The sequence below is a fragment of the Pristis pectinata genome, chromosome 2, assembly GCF_009764475.1.
Source record: "Pristis pectinata isolate sPriPec2 chromosome 2, sPriPec2.1.pri, whole genome shotgun sequence".
Lineage (NCBI taxonomy): Eukaryota > Metazoa > Chordata > Chondrichthyes > Rhinopristiformes > Pristidae > Pristis > Pristis pectinata.
This window is the reverse complement of record NC_067406.1, coordinates 142573305-142593420: the sequence shown is the minus strand read 5'-3', so window position 1 is coordinate 142593420 and position 20116 is coordinate 142573305. Positions and strand designations below refer to the sequence as shown.

Below are 20116 nucleotides of genomic sequence, written 5' to 3'. Positions count from 1 at the left end.
GTTTCACATTCAGGGCAATTAAAGTGCTGGCACATTGTCCCATCCTTGCTGAAAGGTCCTGACAGAGTGAATTAGGAGAGGCTGCAGGACAAGGAGTGAGGAGGAGGGGGGTGAGGGAGGGAGGGGGAGAGGAGGAGGGGGTGAGGGAGGGGGAGAGGAGGAGAGGGAGAGAGGGAAGAGGAGGGACGGAGGGGAGCTGCAGGAGGAGGGGGGGTAATCTGCCCCCAGCGAGCGTCTGTAACCCAGGAGGGGCGCTGGGAGTGGGTTCAATCGGAGCAGGAGAGATGTGCATGGAGTGGGACTGATCCAAGGGCTTGTTCAGATCCAGCGCTGGCAGAGTGGGCCAAATGGCCTCCTCTGCCAGGCCCCAGGAATGTGTGACCACAGGGTGCTGGTGGTAAGGGGGAGGGGCTGGTGTTTGCCGGGGCTAAACACGCCAGCTCTCACTGGGACCAGGTGTGTGAGGATGGGATTGACCCCCAGGTGCACCTCCCACATGCTGGGCGAAGTTCTCTCTTGCCTTCAGGCCAGCAACATCTGAGACAATAACACAATCTAAGCTCACGTAACTAGCATAACTATTAATAGCTTTGTTGTTGATCTAACAATGATGCCCAGCTGGGAGTGTCATTTGTCATTATTCCATATCTGCCAACAGAATGACCTGCGAACACCCGAACATTGATCACGGTCAATGGTCTTCCACCTCCCACAGTTACCTGGGAGTGACAAGGCATCGCTCACCACCCTCAGTAGGTTAACCTCCAGGTGCAGCTGAAACAACAACCTTGGGGTTACCAGAGTCATAGATTGATACAGCATGGAAACAGGCCCTTCGGCCCAACTCGTCCATGCTGACCATGGTGCCATCTGCCTGCATTTGGCCCATATCTCTCTAAACCCCTCCTATCCATGTACTTATCCAAATGTCTTTTCAATGTTGTTATTGTACCTGCCTCACCCACTTCCTCTGGCAGCTCGTTTCATATACTCACCACCCTCTGCGTGAAGAAGTTGCTCCTCAGGCCCCTTTTAAATCTTTCCTCTCTCACCTGAAACCTATGCCATGTAGTTTTTGATTCCCTTTCCTTGGGAAAAAGACCATGTGCATTCACCCTATCTATGCCTTTCTTAATTTTATACACTTCTGTAAGGTCATCCCTCAGTCTCCTACGCTCCAATGAATAAAGCCCCAGCCTGCCCAACCTCTCCCTTTATCTCAGGCCCTCGAGTCCTGGCAACATTCTTGTAAATCTTCTTCGTACTCTTTCCAACTTAATGACGTCTTTCCTTTAACAGGGTGACCAAAACTGTACACAATACTCCTAGTGCGGTCTCACCAATGTCTTGTACAACTGCAATATAACTTCACAACTCCTGTACTCAATGCCCTGACTGATGAAGGCCAGCGTGTCAACAGCCTCCTTCACCACCTGTGATGCTGCTTTCAGGAAACCATGTCTTTGTACTTCTAGGTCCCTCTGTTCTACAACATTCCTCAGGGCCCTACCATCCACTGTGAAAGTCCTACCCTGATTTGACTTCACAAAATTTCCTACACACAAAGCCCTGCTGACTGTCCTAATCAGTCCCTGTCCATCCAAATGCTGATAGAACCTGTCTCCTAGAATCCCCTCCAGTAACTTACTCACCACTGATGTCAGGCTCACCAGCCTGTGGTTCCTGGGCTTGTCTTTGCTGCTCTTCTTAAATAATGGTACAACATTAGCCACCCTCCAGTCTTCTGGAACTTCACCCGTGGTTAAAGATGATGCAAATATCTCTACAAGGACCTCCGCAGTTTCTTCCCTAGCTCCGCACAAGATCCAAAGATATACTTGGTCAGGCCCTGAGAATTTATCCAGCTCAATGTGCTTTAAGGCTGCCAATACCTCCTCTGTGATTGTTCATATATGGTCCAAAACATCACCACTTATTTGCCTCAATTCCTTAGCTTCCACAATCTTCTTCACAGTAAAAACTGATGAGAAATATTCATTAAAAATCTCACCCATCTCCACACATAGACTGTCATGCTGATATTTAAGGGGACCTATTCTCTCCCAAACCACACTTTTACTCTTTAATATACCTGTAAACTCTCCTGGGATTTTCCTTAACCTTGCCTGCCATATCCATCTCATGACCTCTTTTTGCCCCGTGTACATTCAGGTCCTTTCTGTTTCCATTTTGCCATTATTAGCACTTTAGTAACTGATTACCTGTTTATAGTTTATACTGCGTGGTGATCATGATTTGCACATAGTTGTGCCGATGGCCTGATGCAGCAGTTTGGGAAACCAATTAATACAAAACCGACATAAAAGTGCAAGGACTACAAAAGCATTAGAAATTGGTAGTAGAGTTTACAACTTGTGGGACAATGAGCCCCATAACCTTTTTTCGTCTTTTGTGATGTGTTAATATTGAAGAATAAGAGAGATTTAAAATCATATGATCATTTTATGAAAATTTTTCACTAAAATGACTTTCTCTGTACGAAGGGGTTTGTACTTTCCCCTTTTCAACTTTCGTTCAAGAGAAGTGGCATAAACTATCGCATTTTGTTCTGTGATCTTTGGCATTTGATGCGACTACAACACCATTACTTTATCAATAAACGCTAGAGGTAGCAGTTCGGGCAGTATCTGTAGTTGGAGAAATAAAGTTAATGTGTGAGGTCAAAGATCTGTCTCCGAGATTTTATAGCGTGGGTTGTTGTCCTGTCCAGAGTTTACAACAGAGATCTATTTTCAGAGTTAGCATCCACTCATGAAAGAATATTTTGAAACTAATAATCAAGTTGTGTGTGTTGTTTTAAAGGATGTATGAAGATAAACATTGGATGTTTATAGTTTATTTAAAACAAAGCAACCTTTGATTTATGATAGTCTTTTTTTAGTTATTCCCTTCAAAGTGTTTCCCTTCAATGTCTTGGGACACCTTATTGGCCAGGGACATATTGCCAATGGAAAAATGGCTCTTTGATAGGCTGAAAATAATCCAACGGGAGGTTTTAGCTGCAGTGGATCCTGGGTACTGTGTATCAGGTGGCCCGAGATGCGAAAGGGAGGAAGAGTTCCAAATTGGGTATCACTGAAAGGTTACAACACACCATCTGTCTGCTAGTTCCACCTTACCCTGGCCCTCCTCTGAGGCATTGCAAAGTTTTCCTTCCTATATATTGATCTAATTCCCTCTTGAAGACCACGATGGAATTTCCACCACATCTGCAGGCAGTGCTTTCCAGATTCCGACCACACTCTGCGGAAAAATTTTACTCCTAATGTCAGAATCAAAATCAGGTTTATTATCACTGACAGATGACGTGAAATGTGTTGTTTTGTGGCAGCAGTACAGTGCAAAGACATAAAATTACTATAAATTACAAAAATAAATAAATACTGCAAAAAAGGAATAAGAAGGCTGGGTTCATGGACTGTTCAGAAGTCTGATGGCGGAGGGGAAGAAGCTGTTCCTGAAACATTCAGTGTAGGTCTTCAGGTTCCTGAATGAGAAGACGGTGTGTCCCGGATGGTGAGGGTCCTTAATGATGGATGCCGCCTTCTTGAGGCACCGCCTCTTGAAGATGCCCTTGATGGTGGGGAGGGTTGTGCCCATGATGGAACTATTAATTCTCTTCCTCTTTATCTTAAACCTGTGATCTCCAGTCCTTGACTCCTTTTTCTTTTTCCCCATCTGCCCCCTTTTTACTCTCTCTATTTATCTGTCTCTACCTTTCACCTGCCAGCCGCTCTCCTCCAACTACACCCTCCCCCCTCCCACACCTGGCTCCCTGCTCATCAACTCCCCCTCACCTGCTTTCACCTCTCACCTTCCAGCCCCTGCCTCACCCCTCCCTCTCACCTCTTTATACCGGCCATCTCCCCTCTACACTCTCAGTCCTGATGCAGGCTCTCGACCCGAAACATTGACCGTCCCTCTGCCTCCACAGATGCCGCCTGACCCGCTGAGTTCCTCCAGCAGTTTGTTGCTCCAGTTCCCAGCCCCTCCACCAACGGGAACAGGGCTCCCACCATCCACCACCCATTTAATGCATCAAATCGTCCTCAACCTTCTCCACAATAAGCAGTCCCAGCCTCTCTAATCTATCCCTGGAACTGCAGTCCCTCATTTCAGGAACCGTTCTCATAAACCTTTTCTGGACCCTCTCTAACATCTTCCTTCCCATAACAAGGCGACCAGAACTGAACAGTACTCCAGGTGAGGAAGGAGCAGTACTTTGTGAAAGTCTAGCCTGACATTATCTGCTTTTATTCTCTTTGCCTCTGTTGATAAAGCCCAGAAGTGTGTGTATTCCTTTTAACTGCTTTTTCCTCCTGCCCTGCCACTTTCAATGATCCGTGCACCCCATTCGCCCTTTTCCCCTGCATCCCATTTCCCACACTATATTACAACCAGAACAGACCCTTCGGCCCACAATGTTGTGCCGACATAGCTAATCCCTCCGACCTACAGAATGCCCATGTCCCTCTATTTTCCTCTCATTCATGTGCCCATCCAAGCCCCTCTTAAAAGCCCCCAATGAATTTGCCTCCACCACCCTATCAGGCAATGCATTCCAGACATCCACCACTCTCTCAGTACCCCTCACGTCTGTTCTGAAACTATCCCATCTCACCTTAAATGGATGCCCTCTGGTATTGGATCGCTCAATAATGGGAAAAAGATATTGCTTGTCCACCCTATCTATGCCCCTCATAATTTTATACACCTCCAACAGATCACCCCTCAGCCTCCCCCGCTCCAGAGAAAAGAGCCCAAGTTTGTCCAGCCTCTCCTGATAGCACATGCCCTCTAATCCAGGCAGCATCCTAGTAAACCTCCTCTGCACCCTCTCTAAAGCCCTGACATCCTTCCAATAGTGAGGTGACCAGAAATGCACAGAATACTCTATAAATGCAGCCTAGCCAGAGTTCTATAGAGATGCATCATAACTTCTTGACTCCTGTACTCAGTACCCTGATTAATGAAAGCAAACATTCCATCAGCCTTCTTAACCACCCTGTCTACCTGTGTAGCCACTTTCAATGAGTCATGGACTTGCACCCCAAGGTCTCTCTGCTCTTCAACACTGTTAAGGGTCTTGCCCTTAAGAGTGTACTGCATCTTGACATTAGTCCCACCAAGGTGCAACACCTCACATTTATCCGGGTTAAACTCCATCTGCCATTTCTCTGCCCACATCAAGCTGTATCCATCGCCAGTCTTCTACACTGTTCACAGCTCCGCCATTCTTGGTATCGTCTGCAAACTTACCAACCCACCCATCAACATACTCATCCAGATTATTTATGCTCTTCGTTATTGCATTTTGCCTCTCCTTGTTCTTCCGACCGGAATCCGTTACCTGATGTTTTTCCACAGTCTGCCCACTCCATCAGCCTGTTTGTATCCTCCTGCAGTTTAGCACTATCTTCTTTGCAGTTCACAGCACTGTAAAGTTTTATTCCATTGGCAAATTTAGACATTTTGGTAAACTGGTTTATTATTGTCACACGTACCGAGGTACAGTGAAGAACTTTGTCTTGCATACCGTTCATACAGATCAATTCATTACAACGGTGCATTGAGGTAGTACAAGGTAAAACAATAACAGAATGCAGAATAAAGTGTTACAGCTACAGAGAAAGTGCAGTGCAGGCAGACAATAAGGTGCAAGGTCATGACGAGGTAGATTGTGAGGTCAAGAGTCATTCTTATCGTACCAGGGAATAGTCTTATAACAGCGGGATAGAAGCTGTTCTTGAGCCTGGTGGTATGTGCTTTCAGGCTTTTGTATCTTCTACCCGATGGGAGAAGAGAGAATATCCGGGGTGGGTGGGGTCTTTGATTATGCTGGCTGCTTTACCGACGTAGTGAGAAGTATAGACAAGAGTCCATGGAGGGGAGGCTGGTGTCCGTGATGTGCTGGGCTGTGTCCACAACTCTCTGCAGTTTCTTGTGGTCCCGGGCAGAGCAGTTACCATCCCAAGCCGTGATGCATCCAGATAGGATGCTTTCTGTGGTACGTTGATAAAAATTTGTGAGGGTCAAAGGGGTCATGCCAAGTTTCTTTACCCTGAAGAAGCAGAGGTGCTGGTGAGCTGTCTTGGCCGTGGCACTTACATGATTTGACCAGGACAGGCTGTTGGTGATGTTCACTCCTAGGAACTTGAAGCTCTCAACCCTCTTGACCTCAGCATCATTGATGTAGACAGGTGCATGTGCACTGCCCCCCTTCCTGAAGTCAATGACCAGCTCTTTTGTTTTGCTGACATTGAGGGAAAGATTGTTGTCATGACAGCAAGTCACTTGGGCATTTGGACATCATCTCCAAGCCTAGGTTGTTCACATTGATCAATACAAGCAGTGGGCCCAACACAGATCACACTATTCACCTTCCTCCAGTCTGAAACACAACCATTGACATCAACCCTCTCTCCTTCATTAACTCTGTACCCATGCCCTCAGGGTACACACCAGCTCTCCACTAGTCCTACCCTAGCCAGGCCCTTCTCTGAGATGGGCCTCTAATTCCCACAATGGAACCTGCCTCCACCTACCGCCCTGTTTCTGCCACGTGCTTCAACTTTGCTGATAACCCTGTCACGTGGCTCCCTGTCAGAATCCAAGTAAACCACATCGATTGCATTACTCTCATCGATTTTATCCAGCATCTCATCAAAATCGGATAAACACAAAAATAAATAGAAAATGCCAGAAATGCTTAGCAGGTCGGGCCACACCTGTATCTGTACCCAATCAGCAGTGATTTACTTGCCCTTCTTCCAATCTAGTGTTCTGCATTCAGTGATCACACTGTGGTCTCCTCTACACTGGAGAAACCAAACGCAGACTGGGTGATCGCTTTGTAGAATAGCTACGTTCAGTCCACTTCCCACTGCCTGCCACTTCAATTATCCATACCACTCTCTCTCTGACCTATCGGTCCATGGCCTCCTGCACTGTTACAATGAGGCCTCACGCAGGCTTGAGGAACAGCACCTCACCTTCTGTCTGGGCACATTGCAGCCTTCTGGGTTCAACACTGAATTCTACAACCTTAGGTAACCTGACTTCTGTCTGTATCAGAATCAGATTTATTATCACTGACTTGTATGATGTGAAATGTGTTGTTTTGCGGCAGCAGTACAATGCAAAGACATGAAGTTACTATAAATTACAAAATAAATAAATAGTGCAAAAAAGAAGGAATAACGAGGTAGTGTTCATGGGTTCATGGACCGTTCAGAAATCTGATGGTGGAGGGGAAGAAGCTGTTCCTGAATCATTGAGTGCGGGTCTTCAGGCTCCTGTACCTCCTCCCCGATGGTAGTAATGAGAAGAGTCTCCATCTGTGATATCACCAGTAGTTTGGACGCACCCTCTTCCCTGCTGAAAACAGGTGCAAATAATCAGTACCTCAACACTGCTCTCAGCATCCACAGGCAAGTTCCCAGTTTAATCCTTAATAGGTCCCACTTCACCATGTACTACCCCAACACTATTTATATGCCCATAGAACACTTATGGGTTTCCATTTATTTAATCTTTTCTGATACCCTCTCTTGGCCTCCCTGGTTTTACTTTTAATTTCCCTCTGATTCTTTAAGTCTGGTTCTTGCTGGTATTCTTGTCTCACACTTGTCTCACACAACCTTTTCTTCCTCTGTATCTGTTTTCCCCTCATGGGACTGCGCCTCAACTGTACTTGAACCACTAATTTCCCTAAGACAGCCCAGTGTTCTGCTGCAGATTTGTCTGTCAACTTTTGTTTCCAATTTAACTGGGCCAGATCCACTTTCATTCCATTGAAATCGTCCATCCTCCAATGAATTATTTTTATTTTAGATTGCTCCTTCTCCTTTTCTATTGCCAACCTGGGTCTTACAATGTTATGATCACTATTACCCAAAGGCTCCCCTACCGGAACTTGATGCACACGATCCTCTTCATTCCCCAGAACCAGGTCCAGCAATGCCTCCCTCCTCATACCGGAAGCATACTGCTCTTGGAAATTATCCCGGACACAACTTTGAAACTCTTCACCCGCCCTGCCCTGAATTCCATCCTCCTTTATAACTGCCCGATAGATTTTTGCACATCTCTGTAATACCTCTGCATATTTTGTCCTAACTCTCTCTCTCACTCTATGAGCTGTAGAAAACACCCAGCAGTGTAATGTTCTCTCCACTATTCCTTAGGTCTAACCAATCAGATTCAGTCTTTTGGCCTCTCTGTGCCATCCTCTCCCCAGCACCGTAATATTCTCTCCAGTCAACACTACCTCCTGCTCCTCCTTTATTCCCTTTCCTCTTCTTCCTGAGCACTTTGCATCCAGGAGTACTTAATGCCCTGTCGTGCCACTTTTATAGCCAAGTTTCTATTATCATCACTGCATCATATGCAACGCTGTGTGCCAAACATTACAAGACTATGAACAACCAGAACTAGCAAACCTCGGCACAGGAAATCTGCTGTTTTTTGGGTTCCTGTGCTGATTGCAGCTCTCAATACAACATGCCTCATAACTCTCCAGAAACTGCAAGTAACCATTGGTGTTAATCTTGAGAAGGGTAGATGTTACAGCAGAACTTGTAGCAAATTTGTCTCTTTAGAGATCAGTCTACAGAGTCTGGAGACACGAGGGACTGCAGATGCTGGAAGCTGGAGCAACAAATAACCTGCTGGAGGAACTCAGCAGGTCTACAGAGTCTATTAGGTTTATAAAAAAAATAAGTGTGATAAATGGGAGCCCAAACATCATGGTGTTACCATGAACAACCAAAATGGGATGGAGAGAGTCCGGAGGGATTATGAGGTATGTGCATGATCTGAGCTTTAAATTGTTGGAGGTTGTCCTTAAGATTGGTGTTGGTTTATTATTGTCATTTGTACCGAGGTCCAGTGAAAAACTTGTCTTGCAAACCGATCGTACAGGTCAATTCATTACACAGTGCAGTTACATTGAGTTCGTACAGAGTGCATTGATGTAGTACAGGTAAAAACAATAACAGTACAGAGTAAAGTGTCACAGCTGCAGAGAAAGTGCAGTGCAATAAGGTGCAAGGTCACAACAAGGTAGATCGTGAGGTCAGAGTCCATCTCATTGTATAAGGGAACCGTTCAATAGTCTTATCACAGTGGGGTAGAAGATGTCCTTAAGCCTGGTGGTACGTGCCCTCAGGCTCCTGTATCTTCCACCCGATGGAAGGAGAGAGAAGAGAGAATGTCCCAGGTGGGTGGGGTCTTTGATTATGCTGGCTACTTTGCCAAGACAACGAGAGGTAAAGGAGGGGAGGCTGGTGTCCAATCGTTTGTACATTTGGGTTCTCACCTTGAGCTCCTATTGTTTTATATTTAAACATCTGGAAGGGCTGTGGATTTACTATGTGATTGATTCATACTTTATTTTAATCTTTGGATCAGTTAGCATTTGATAAAGAGTTTGCTTAAGACCACACAGAGTGGCATGGGGAAAGAGCAAGGGGATGGGACTAGCTGGAGAGTTCATTCAAAGCACCAGCGCAGGTGCGATGGGCTGAATGGTCTCATTTGTGCCATGTGATTTTATATGTAAGTTGATGCGGATGTGCTGTGCTAACCTTGCCTTGCTCTGCCCACTTTGGACAACACAAGACAGTAGGAGCAAGAGTAAAGCATTCATTCCCTCAAGCCAAAGTCGAGTTTATTGTCACATGCACGTCCATGTGTGCACAGGTGCAATGCAAAACTTACTTGCAGCAGCATCACGGGCACAGAGCATCAGATAAGCAGCATTCACAAGAAAATATAAATTAAACGTAAACTATACACAATTTTTACAAGGAAGAACACAACTAGAACAAAAAAAAGTCCATTTTAGTGCAAAATGATCGAAGTGGTCATAGTGTTGCTGTACTGAGGCAGTGATTAGGGTTGTGCTAGTTGGTTCAAGAACCAAATGGTTGAAGGGAAGTAGCTGTTCCTGAACCTGGTGGTGTGGGACTTCAGGCTTCTGTACCTCCTGGCCGATGGCAGCTGTGAGAAGATTGCATGGCCCGGATGGTGGGGATCTTCGATGATGGTTGTTTCCTTCTTGAGGCCGCGCATCCTGTAGACACTACTTATGATAGTCTGATATTAATGATAGCCTGCCATATCATTCAGTATGATCTTGACTGTGCTGCCCCAGGCCTCATCTCCACTTCCGTGCCAGTTCCCTGTAGCTCTTTAAAAAATTTCTCCACCTCCTCTTTAAATACCCCCATATCTACAACCCTCTGGGATATCGAGTTCTGGAGATTTACCACCCTCTAACTCAAAGAAATTGGTAAATTGGTTTATTATTGTCACATGTACTGAGATACAGTGAAAAACTTTGTTTTGCATGCCATCCAGAAGATAATTCCAAACATTACACCAGGGTAGTACAGGGTAAAACAATAACAGACTGCAGAATAAAGTGTTATAGTTGTAGAGAAAGTGCAGTGCAGGCAGACAATAAGGTGCAAGGGCCACGACGAGGTAGATTGAGAGATTAAGAGTTAATCTCTAGGAGTCTGAAGATCACCACGGTCCCACTCCCGTCCCTTCCCACCACCCAGCCCCACTTAGCACATCAATGTTAAGTAATATTATTTACAGTGTAATCTGATTGCTCATTGTGGGCTCTTCCTGTACATGTTTTGGCTTTTGTGTTCCCTCATGGTTTGATGGGAACTGCACCTCATTACAAAGCTTCTGTTGGGTGCAAGGTCTTTACTTTCAGACCCAGGGCTGAACAGGTTGATGTGAATGTACATTCCCTGCCGGTTTTGTCTGCATGATTTACATCTCGGGGGCATGCAGGTTTGGAGAAGGTCGACACGAGAGACTGCAGGTTCTGGAATCTGGAGCAACACACAAAACGCTGGAGGAACTCAGCGGGTCAGGTAGCATCTGTGGGCAGTCGACGTTTCAGGTTGAGATCCTTCATCTGGGCCATATGAAGGGTATCAACTCGAAACATCGACTGTCCCTTTCTCCCCCCCAGATGCTGCCTGACCCGCTGAGTTCCTCCAGCGTTTTGTGTGTTGCTTGGAAAAGGTTCTTTCTGCCTGATTGGCTGATAAATCCGAAATCAGAATGCCACAACCTGTCACTTCTTCAGTAGATGCAGCTGAGCTGACTGGTTTGGATTAAAGTGTTATAGAAAAGTGAGATACAAAAGATTTGAAGGACGGAGAGTGCTGGAAATACTCAGTGGGTTGGGCGGCATCTGTGGAGAGAGAACCGGAGTTAATGTTTTCAGCTGATGACCTTTCATCTGCATTTCTTTGTTAATGAAACACCACTGACCTGGAACATTAGCTCTGATTATCTTGTTTCCGATGTTAAATGGCGCTCCACTGCCAGTGAAGGCAAGTCAGACATTTACGGGACAGGACAAGGCCATTCACATCCTGCCTGTGCCAGCCAGGAATGGACTACACAGCTCCTGTTCCGTGATCCCACAGGTCACAACCCTTCAGGTACTCATTCAGCTGGTGTTTAAATGTGGCAAGGATTTCTGCCTCCAACATCCCCTCAGGCAGGATGTCTACTCTTCCCGCTGCCTCTATCTACACTTCTAGCTGCCTCTGTCTACTCTTCTCGCTGCCTCGGTAAAGCAGCCCACATAATCAAGGACCCCACCCACCCCGGATGTTCTGTCTTCTCCCATCGGGCAGAAGATACAAAAGCCTGAAAGCACATACCGTCAGGCTCAAGGACAGCTTCTATCCCACTGTTATCAGACCTCTTATACGATAAAGATGAACTTTTGATCCTCCAGTTTACCTCGTCATGGCCCTTGCACCTTATTGTCTGCCTGCACTGCACTTTCTCTGTAACTGTGATGTTATATTCTGCATTCTGTTATTGCCTTCCTTTTGTACTACCTAGATGTACTTATGCATGGAATGATATGTCTGGGTGGCATGCAAAGTGGATGAGGGGGTAGAAGGGTGGGTTGGCAAGTTTGCAGACGAAACAAAGGTTGGTGGTGTTGTGGATAGTGTAGAGGATGGTCGAAGATTGCAGAGGGACATTGATAGGATGCAGAGCTGGGCTGAGAAGTGGCAGATGGAGTTCAATCCAGAGAAGTGTGAGGGGGTACATTTTGGAAGGACAGAATACAAAGTTAATGGCAGGATGCTGGGCAGTGTAGAGGAGCAGAGGGATCTGGGGTCCATATCCACAGATCCCTGAAAGTTGCCTCACAGGTGGATAGGGTAGTTAAGAAAGCTTGTTGGGTGTTACTTTTCATAAGTTGAGGGATCAAGTTTAAGAGCTGCAAGGTAATGATGCAGCTCTATAAAACTCTGGTTAGACCACAGAGTACTGGTCGCCTCATTATAGGAAGGATGTGGAAACGTTGGAAAGGGTGCAGAGGAGATTTACCAGGATGCTGCCTGGTTTAGAGAGTATGCATTATGAGGAGAGACTAAGGGAGCTAGGGCTTTACTCTTTGGAGAGAAGGAGGATGAGAAGAGACATGATAGAGGTGTACAAAATATTAAGAGGAATAGATAGAGTGGACAGCCAGCGCCTCTTTCCCAGGGCACCGATGCTCAATACAAGAAGGCATGGCTTTAAAGTAATGGGTGGGAAGTTCAAGGGAGATATCAGAGGAAGATTTTTTGCCCAGAGAGTGGTTGGGGCGTGGAATGCGCTGCCTGGGGTGGTGGTGGAGGCAGGTACATTGGTCAAATTCAAGATATTGCTAGATAAGCATATGGAGGAATTTAAAATAGGGGGATATGTGGGAGGAAGGGGTTAGATAGTCTTAGGCAAGGTTGGCACAACATTGTGGGCCGAAGGGCCTGTATTGTGCTGTACTGTTCAATGTTCTATACACCCAAACGAAAACAAATGTTTTCACTGTATCTCGGTACTTGTGATAATGATAAACCAATTGCTTGTGAGATCCAGAACTTCCACCCCCTGGAAGTACCTGGCAAGCTCAGGATGTCCATGTGGTGTGCAGGAGATGGCTTTCATTGGGCATTGAACCAAAGACTTGTGTGTAAGGATGATGCAACAGTAACTATGGAACAGTTTGATCTGATCAAACTCTCAGTACAATCACGTCTCCATCCCCACCTACAAATCTTCATTCTTCACACCCATAGCTTGGTCTGGTTCTCTGTCACGCCTCACGTGTCATTTCACCCCCTCCTACGATGATGTGTGTCTCCCTGCGATTCAAGAACAGGGGAGTCCGAACATTTCATTCTAGTTCTGTCCTCCAAACTTTACCTGGGAGGGTTTCATTACTTGCTTGGGCCGACCCCTTCCAAACGGCCTTTGTACTGCAGAAATTGTCACAGATAATGTTGAGTTGATGTACTTTGTATCCGAAGGCACGGCTAAAGGTTGCTTCAGGAGAGGGAGTGGCCTTGTTCTCTGGTCACTAATTCCCACATGAGGCCCCTTTCTGGTCTCTCCCAGCCTATTGGGTCCCTCCCTGAACTACAGCTGTGTTGGCTGCCCAACCCCGTCACATCACAGTACGTCAAACTCAATCTGCCTTAAGTGGGCCAGTCTGGCTGGGATTAACTTGCTTATACCTTGCAAGGCAGCGGTCCTTTGAAGGGCAGGATCTTCGATGTTGTGAATTACAGTTGACGGGGAATAATGAACGAGGGTTCTCATGCTGCCTGCTCCTAAAGCTAGTGTTAGTGCAAACAGCTCGCCTCAGGAAAAATGCGACCAATCCTTCTTTCTCTTCTATTACTACAGGATGGAAGATGAGGCAGTGTTGGATAGAGGAGCTTCCTTCATCAAACACGTCTGTGATGCAGAGGAAGTAGAGGGTATGTGAAGCAAATTTCCTTTCTGGTATTGGCTGTGTCTCGGAGGGGTGGGCAGTGGTGTGCCTTTGATATTGAAGGTTTTGGGTTCTGGGAGCTAGGTTCAGAAGGTTGGCTTCCTGTGTGGGTGCGTCACCATTGTGGGGGACTTGTTAAGCCAAGGCTCCGTCTGCTGTCTCGGGGGGATGGAAGAGATCCCAGGGCATGGTTGTGAAGCAAGGGAGAGGAGCCTTCTTCAAAGCCCTGATACCTGAACACTGCCACCACATAGAAATGATCTGCTCTTTGTTCCCACCGCTGATTTTGGGATATTATTGCACTGTAATTGGCCAGATTACAACACTTCAAAGACACTTAATTGGCCGTGTAAAGTTTTGGAAGGTTTGAAGGAGGTGAAGGTTGCTAGAGAAACATCAATTACTTTCTCTGTGCTGAGGTACAGGGTTTCACTGATGGGAGGGCTGAGAAAGCAGTTGGCTCTTGTTTTCAGGCAATGAACAAGTTGTCCACGTCTCCCGTTGAAGAGCAACCACTGGAAACACAACACAGCTTGTCTGAGGGTGCTTCACAGGGCTGATAATCACACACGGCTAAGCTTTTGACATCTGTTCCAATATCGGTGCAGCTTTCATGTTGAGCTACACAGGTACTGGGGACAGGTGTCAGAGGCTTAGCCAGAAGCAGACTTTAAGGTGTGTCTTGAAGGAGGAGAGCGATGAGTGGGAATTCCAGAAGCTGGGGTCGTGACAGTGGCAGGAACGGTTGCCAGAGCTGGAGCGGTTGTGATATGTGGGAGATGTGAAAAAGTTGCAGCTGGAGGAACTCGGATACTGGGGCTGGAAGGGGAAGAGTGTAGCCACTGGAGGGGATTACAGAGATAGGGAGGGGTGTAGGGGCTGGAGGGGGTTACGGAGATAGGGAGGGGTGTAGGGGCTGGAGGGGGTTACGGAGATAGGGAGGGGTGTAGGGGCTGGAGGGGGTTACGGAGATAGGGAGGGGTGTAGGGGCTGGAGGGGGTTACGGAGATAGGGAGGGGTGTAGGGGCTGGAGGGGGTTACGGAGATAGGGAGGGGTGTAGGGGCTGGAGGGGGTTACGGAGATAGGGAGGGGTGTAGGGGCTGGAGGGGGTTACGGAGATAGGGAGGGGTGTAGGTGCTGGAGGGGGTTACGGAGATAGGGAGGGGTGTAGGGGCTGGAGGGGGTTACGGAGATAGGGAGGGGTGTAGGGGCTGGAGGGGGTTATGGAGATAGGGAGGGGTGTAGGGGCTGGAGGGGGTTACGGAGATAGGGAGGGGTGTAGGGGTTGGAGGGGGTTACGGAGATAGGGAGGGGTGTAGGGGCTGGAGCGGGTTACAGAGATAGGGAGGGGTGTAGGTGCTGGAGGGGTTTACAGAGGCAGGGAGGGGTGGAGGGTGACATTTATAGGGAGGGATGTTGGGGCCGGAGGTTGTCATAGAGATAGGGACCACGAGTTCCATGAGGATTTTCAGAACAAGATGAGAATTTGAGTGTGAGATGTTGTGAGCCTGCGAGCTGATGAGTCATGAGCTCTGGGTGATGAGCAGTTTTCTGTGTTTTCATTAACTAATTGAAGCCCCCACTCACTTCCCAGCTCTGACATTATCTGTCCCTGGCTTCCCTTTCCTTGGGGAATTACTATCTGCTTGGCCTTTGGAAAAGTGTTTTCAAAGTTCTGGGATTGTGGTCAATGCGTTAACCCCTGTGCGTCACTGTGTAAGCACTAGTGTCGGTAAGGTAATTGTACATGTCCTGGGCACCTGTCTGTGGTGAGCAGTGGGACTCAGTCAAAGTGTACTGCTGCCACAAAGCAGCACATTTCACATCATTTAAGTCAGTGATAATAAATCTGATTCTGAAGTGTCCTAGGTAGTACTTATTGTTAATTACAGTTCCACCCAGCTCCCACACCTTACCCCTCTGCATCTCTCTCCCAACACCCCCAACCTCCGCCCCCACATCTTTCCATTCCTCCCTCCCATGTGTGATCACCTACCTTCTGAAACTGCTGTTCACCCAAGCACCCCCTTCGCACATTCCCACCTCTCTCAGACTAATCCAGTTTCTCCTAATTCCCGACATCATCTTCTATTCATGACTGCTAGTTCCGACTGTTTCTCAAAAGTGGCAACAACTTCTCTGCATCCACCCAATCAGACCCCTCCGTAGGGTTAGCGTTCTCTCTCAGGCTACCTTCCCTTTTCTCGAGGAAACTGCTCCAGCACGTTCTGCCTCTCCTGGAGGTTGTTGCCTCCAGTTCACCATCAGTTTTTGTTGATTTTTTTGTGTACTTCTTTTGTATTCTTTTTGTAACATGGTCATTGAGCTCCAGGTCTAATATAACAAAGGTTCTCACCAATTTGTCACCTTTGCTTTTCAATTCTATTGCTGTGTTATTTAACGAAAGACTGATTTACATTTCTGCAAGGCCTTTCACAAGTTTGGGACTTGCCAAAACATTCTGCAGCCAATGGACACACTTGAAGTGTCTCCTACACTGTTGTAACCTTCAGAGGCAGTCCCTTGGGGCAGGGATAACTCACTTCTGCTGCAGGTTCTGTGGTTGCACAGGGACAAAAGCCTTTGGAAAGGTGGGGTGGAGTTTGATGAGGTGGGTGGGTGGGTTGACTGGATTATTGCACAGTCCTTCTGCTGTATGTCTGTGGTCCCCGCAGGTTCCCGACAGAGGGGCTCACTCACAATTTTCCTGAATGTGGCAGTCAATTTCAGCGCAGCAAGCTCCCATGATCTCATGGGAGGGTACAGATGCAGGGGAGATCAGGGTGTGGCCATTCATCATATTGTAACACCTGTCATCTGTGGAGGGAAATGGGCAGTCGACGTTTTGTATCGAGGCCCTTTGTCTGGACTCTGGACTCAGTCTAGATGAAGGATCTCAACCCGAAACATTGTCTGTGCATAGCAATTAAATTTAAATTGGCAAATTGTTTTTTTATTGTCACATGTACCGAGGTACAGTGAAAAGCTTTGTTTTGCATGCCATCCATACAGATCATTTCACCACAACAGTACATTGAGGTAGTACAAGGGAAAACAATAACAGAATGCAGAATAAAGTGTTACAGTTATAGAGAAAGTGCAGTGCAGGTAGACAATAAGATGCAAGGGCATAACGAGATAGATTGTGAGGTCAAGAGTCCATTTTATCGTACAAGGGGACCATTTAGTAGTCTTATAACAGTGGGATAGAAGCTGTCCTTGAGCCTGGTGGTACGTGCTTTCAGGTTTTTGTATCTTTTGCCCGATGGGAAGGGGGAGAAGAGAGAATGTCCGGGGGGTGGGGTCTTTGATTAAGTTGGCTGCATTGGCAAGGCAGCGGGGAAGTGTAGACAGAGTCCATGGAGGGGAGGCTGGTTTCTGTGATGTGCTGGGCTGTGTCCACAACTCTCTGCAGTTTCTTGCAGTTCCGGGCAGAGCAGTTGCCATACCAAGCCGTGATGTATCCGGGTAGTGACATGTGTGTCCTTGTTTGCATCAGTTAACCCCAGAAGTCAGTGGGAGTGGTGGAGGGAAGGGCAAGGCTGTGACTAGATGAAGGTTTTTAATGTGGTGACTGTGATTGGGAACAAAGGAGGCCAGACTCACAAACGGTTTCTTGTGCGGACACTGGGAGAGCGAAGGGAAGGGAGGATTCCCGAAAATTGGGGCCAGTGTCCCTGTGACAAACTCAGCATTGAATGGGACTGCTTGCTTAGTGGGAGTACTCTCTGGAGGCTTTGTAATGACCCATTGCCTCAAGAAATGTGATATAGTCAAACTGCCTCCTCACCCACAACCCCTGTCCTGATTCCTTATCTCAAATATATTGTTGCAAGTAATAAATGTGTGCATAGTAATTTTTTCAAACCTCTGCAGTTTTCCTAGGAGGACAGGAGTTCAACCATTCAGTCTTGGAGCCTGTAGTAAAACAGGAAATGCACAGCAAGCTCCCACAAACAGCAAAGGTGACAAAGAGCAGATCATCTAATTTTTAATGATGTTGATTTAAAGATAAATATTGGCTGGGAGACTAACTCGCGCTGGGATGTTCATAGAGTCATAGAAACGTACAGCACAGAATGGGCCCTTCAGCCCATCTCATCCATGCTGACCATGATACCCATCTGCACTGGTCCCATATCCCTCTGCACCTTTCCTATCCAAGTACCTGTCCAAATGCCTCTTAAATGTTGTAATTGTATCTGCCTCCCTCACCTCCTCTGGCAGCTTGTTCCATACACCCACCACCCTCTGTGTGGAAAACGTACCCCTCAGGTCTCCTTTGAATCTCTCTCCTCTCACCTCAAACCCGTGCCTCTAGTTCTAGACTCCCCTGCCCCAGGACAAAGACTATCTATCCTACCTATGCCCCTCATCATTTTATAAACCTCTGTCTGTCACCCCTTAGCCTCCTCTGTTCCAGTGAGAACAAACCCAGCCTGTCCAATCTCCCCTTCTAACCACAGCCTCCGTCCACATCCGGGTGAATCTCTTCTGCCCTCTCTCTATTGCTACCACATCCTTCCTGTAGTGTGGTGACCACAATACTCCAAGTGCAGTCTAACCAGTGCTTTGTACAGCTGCAATATGATGCCTCAACTCTTGTCCTCAGTGCTTCAGACTATTGCCTTCTTCACTACCCTATCCACCTGTGTTGCCACTGTTAAGGACCTTCACTTCTTGCACCCCAAGGTCTCTCTGTACCTCAACACTCCTGAGGTCCCTGCCATTTACTCTATATACAGGACCACTGAATGACTACAGCACTGAGGATGGCCATTTGGCTCTTCAAGTCCACACAGGCTCTGTGTAAGAGCAATCCACCCAATCGCATTCCATGCCCTCTCCATATCCCCCCTGTAAATATCCTTCTGGATCTTTTATGTTTCCTCATCCCCTCCCACTCCTGTGTATACAAGCCCAACCTGTCCAACCTTTCCTTACAGGACTACCTGCCTGTTTGAGGCACCAGCTTAGTATATGTCCCAACTGCTTCCCATGCCCTAATATCCTTAAATAAGGAGACCATTATAGGATCCAGAATTACCCTCATCAACACTGAAACACAGCCTCCCTCTCTGTGTATTGTTCGAACTGTGCCCTCTAGTCTGTATTGCCTCCTTGCATTCTTCTTACCAAAGTGTTACACTTCACATTGCTCAACATTAACTTTTACCTGCCGCCTCTCAGCCCTCTCAACCAGCCTGTCTCTGTCTCACCGGGGCCGTATTGAACTGCCAGGAGGATAGTAATGGATGTCAAGTTTTGTGACATCTGCAGATTTGGAAATTGTGCCTTATACACTGGTCTAAGCAATTAATACTTAATGTTAATTATACAAGATGTATATAAGACTTAATTATATAAGATGTTGGTGAAGCCACACTTGGAGTATTGAGTAGAGTTTTGGACACCCTGTTACAGGAAAGATGTTATTAAACTAGAAAGAGCGCAGAAGAGATTTACCAGGATGTTGCCTGGATTTGGGGGCCTGAGTTACAAGGAGAGGTTGTGTAGACTAGGACTTTATTCCCTGGAACATAGGAGATTGAGGGGTGACCTGATAAGAGATATATAAGATCATGAGGGGCATAGACAGGGTGAAAGCTTTTTCTGAGGGAGGGGGTGCTAAAAATAAGAGGGCGTAGGTTTAAGATCAGAAGCGAGAGATTTAAAAGGGCAGCTTCTTTACACAAAGGGTGATTCGTATTTGGAACGAGCTGCCAGAAATACTGGTTGAGGCGGGCACATTAGCAATGTTTAAAAGCCATCTAGATAAGTACATGGATAAGAGGGGTTTAGAGGGCTGTGGGCCAAACACAGGCAGATGGGACAAGCTCACTGGGCAACAGTCGGCATGGACGAGTTGGGCTGAAAAGGGCCTGTTTCCGTGCTGTATGACTCTATGACTCTATTAAGAAATGCAATAGATCCTGTACTAACAGGGAGTTTGCAGTGTGCACTTCCTTTTTATCTGAAAACAGTCTTTCACTGCTATTGTTTCCTGTGCATCAATTGCATTTCCATCATTTACTCTCTCTGTTACTTCACTAAAGACTCTGTGAAGTTAGTTAGACACAAGTTGTCTTTCATAATGCTCTAATGCATCAAGTGACTGCTATTTCTGCCCCTGGTTACAGTCTCTAGAACTGTCCCCAGATCTGAGGTTACTGGGTTCATCCCTGAACCCTTTTTTGAAAGAATGTACAACATTTGCAATCCTCCCATTGTCCTACACCTCGCCTGGATCTGTAGATGTTTGGGCAGGGTCTCTGTGATTT

The 20116-nt window shown here is 46.8% G+C and overlaps 1 protein-coding gene across 1 annotated transcript in view; it reads left to right on the top strand.

Moving 5' to 3' along the window:
• LOC127584373 (electrogenic sodium bicarbonate cotransporter 1-like) overlaps positions 1–20116 on the top strand; it is a 182221-nt gene that overhangs the window by 5952 nt on the left and 156153 nt on the right. Inside the window, exon 2 of the mRNA XM_052041132.1 lies at positions 13747–13820. Coding sequence (XP_051897092.1) covers positions 13748–13820 — 73 coding nt within the window. The 5' untranslated portion in view covers position 13747. The remainder of the gene's footprint in view (positions 1–13746; positions 13821–20116) is intronic.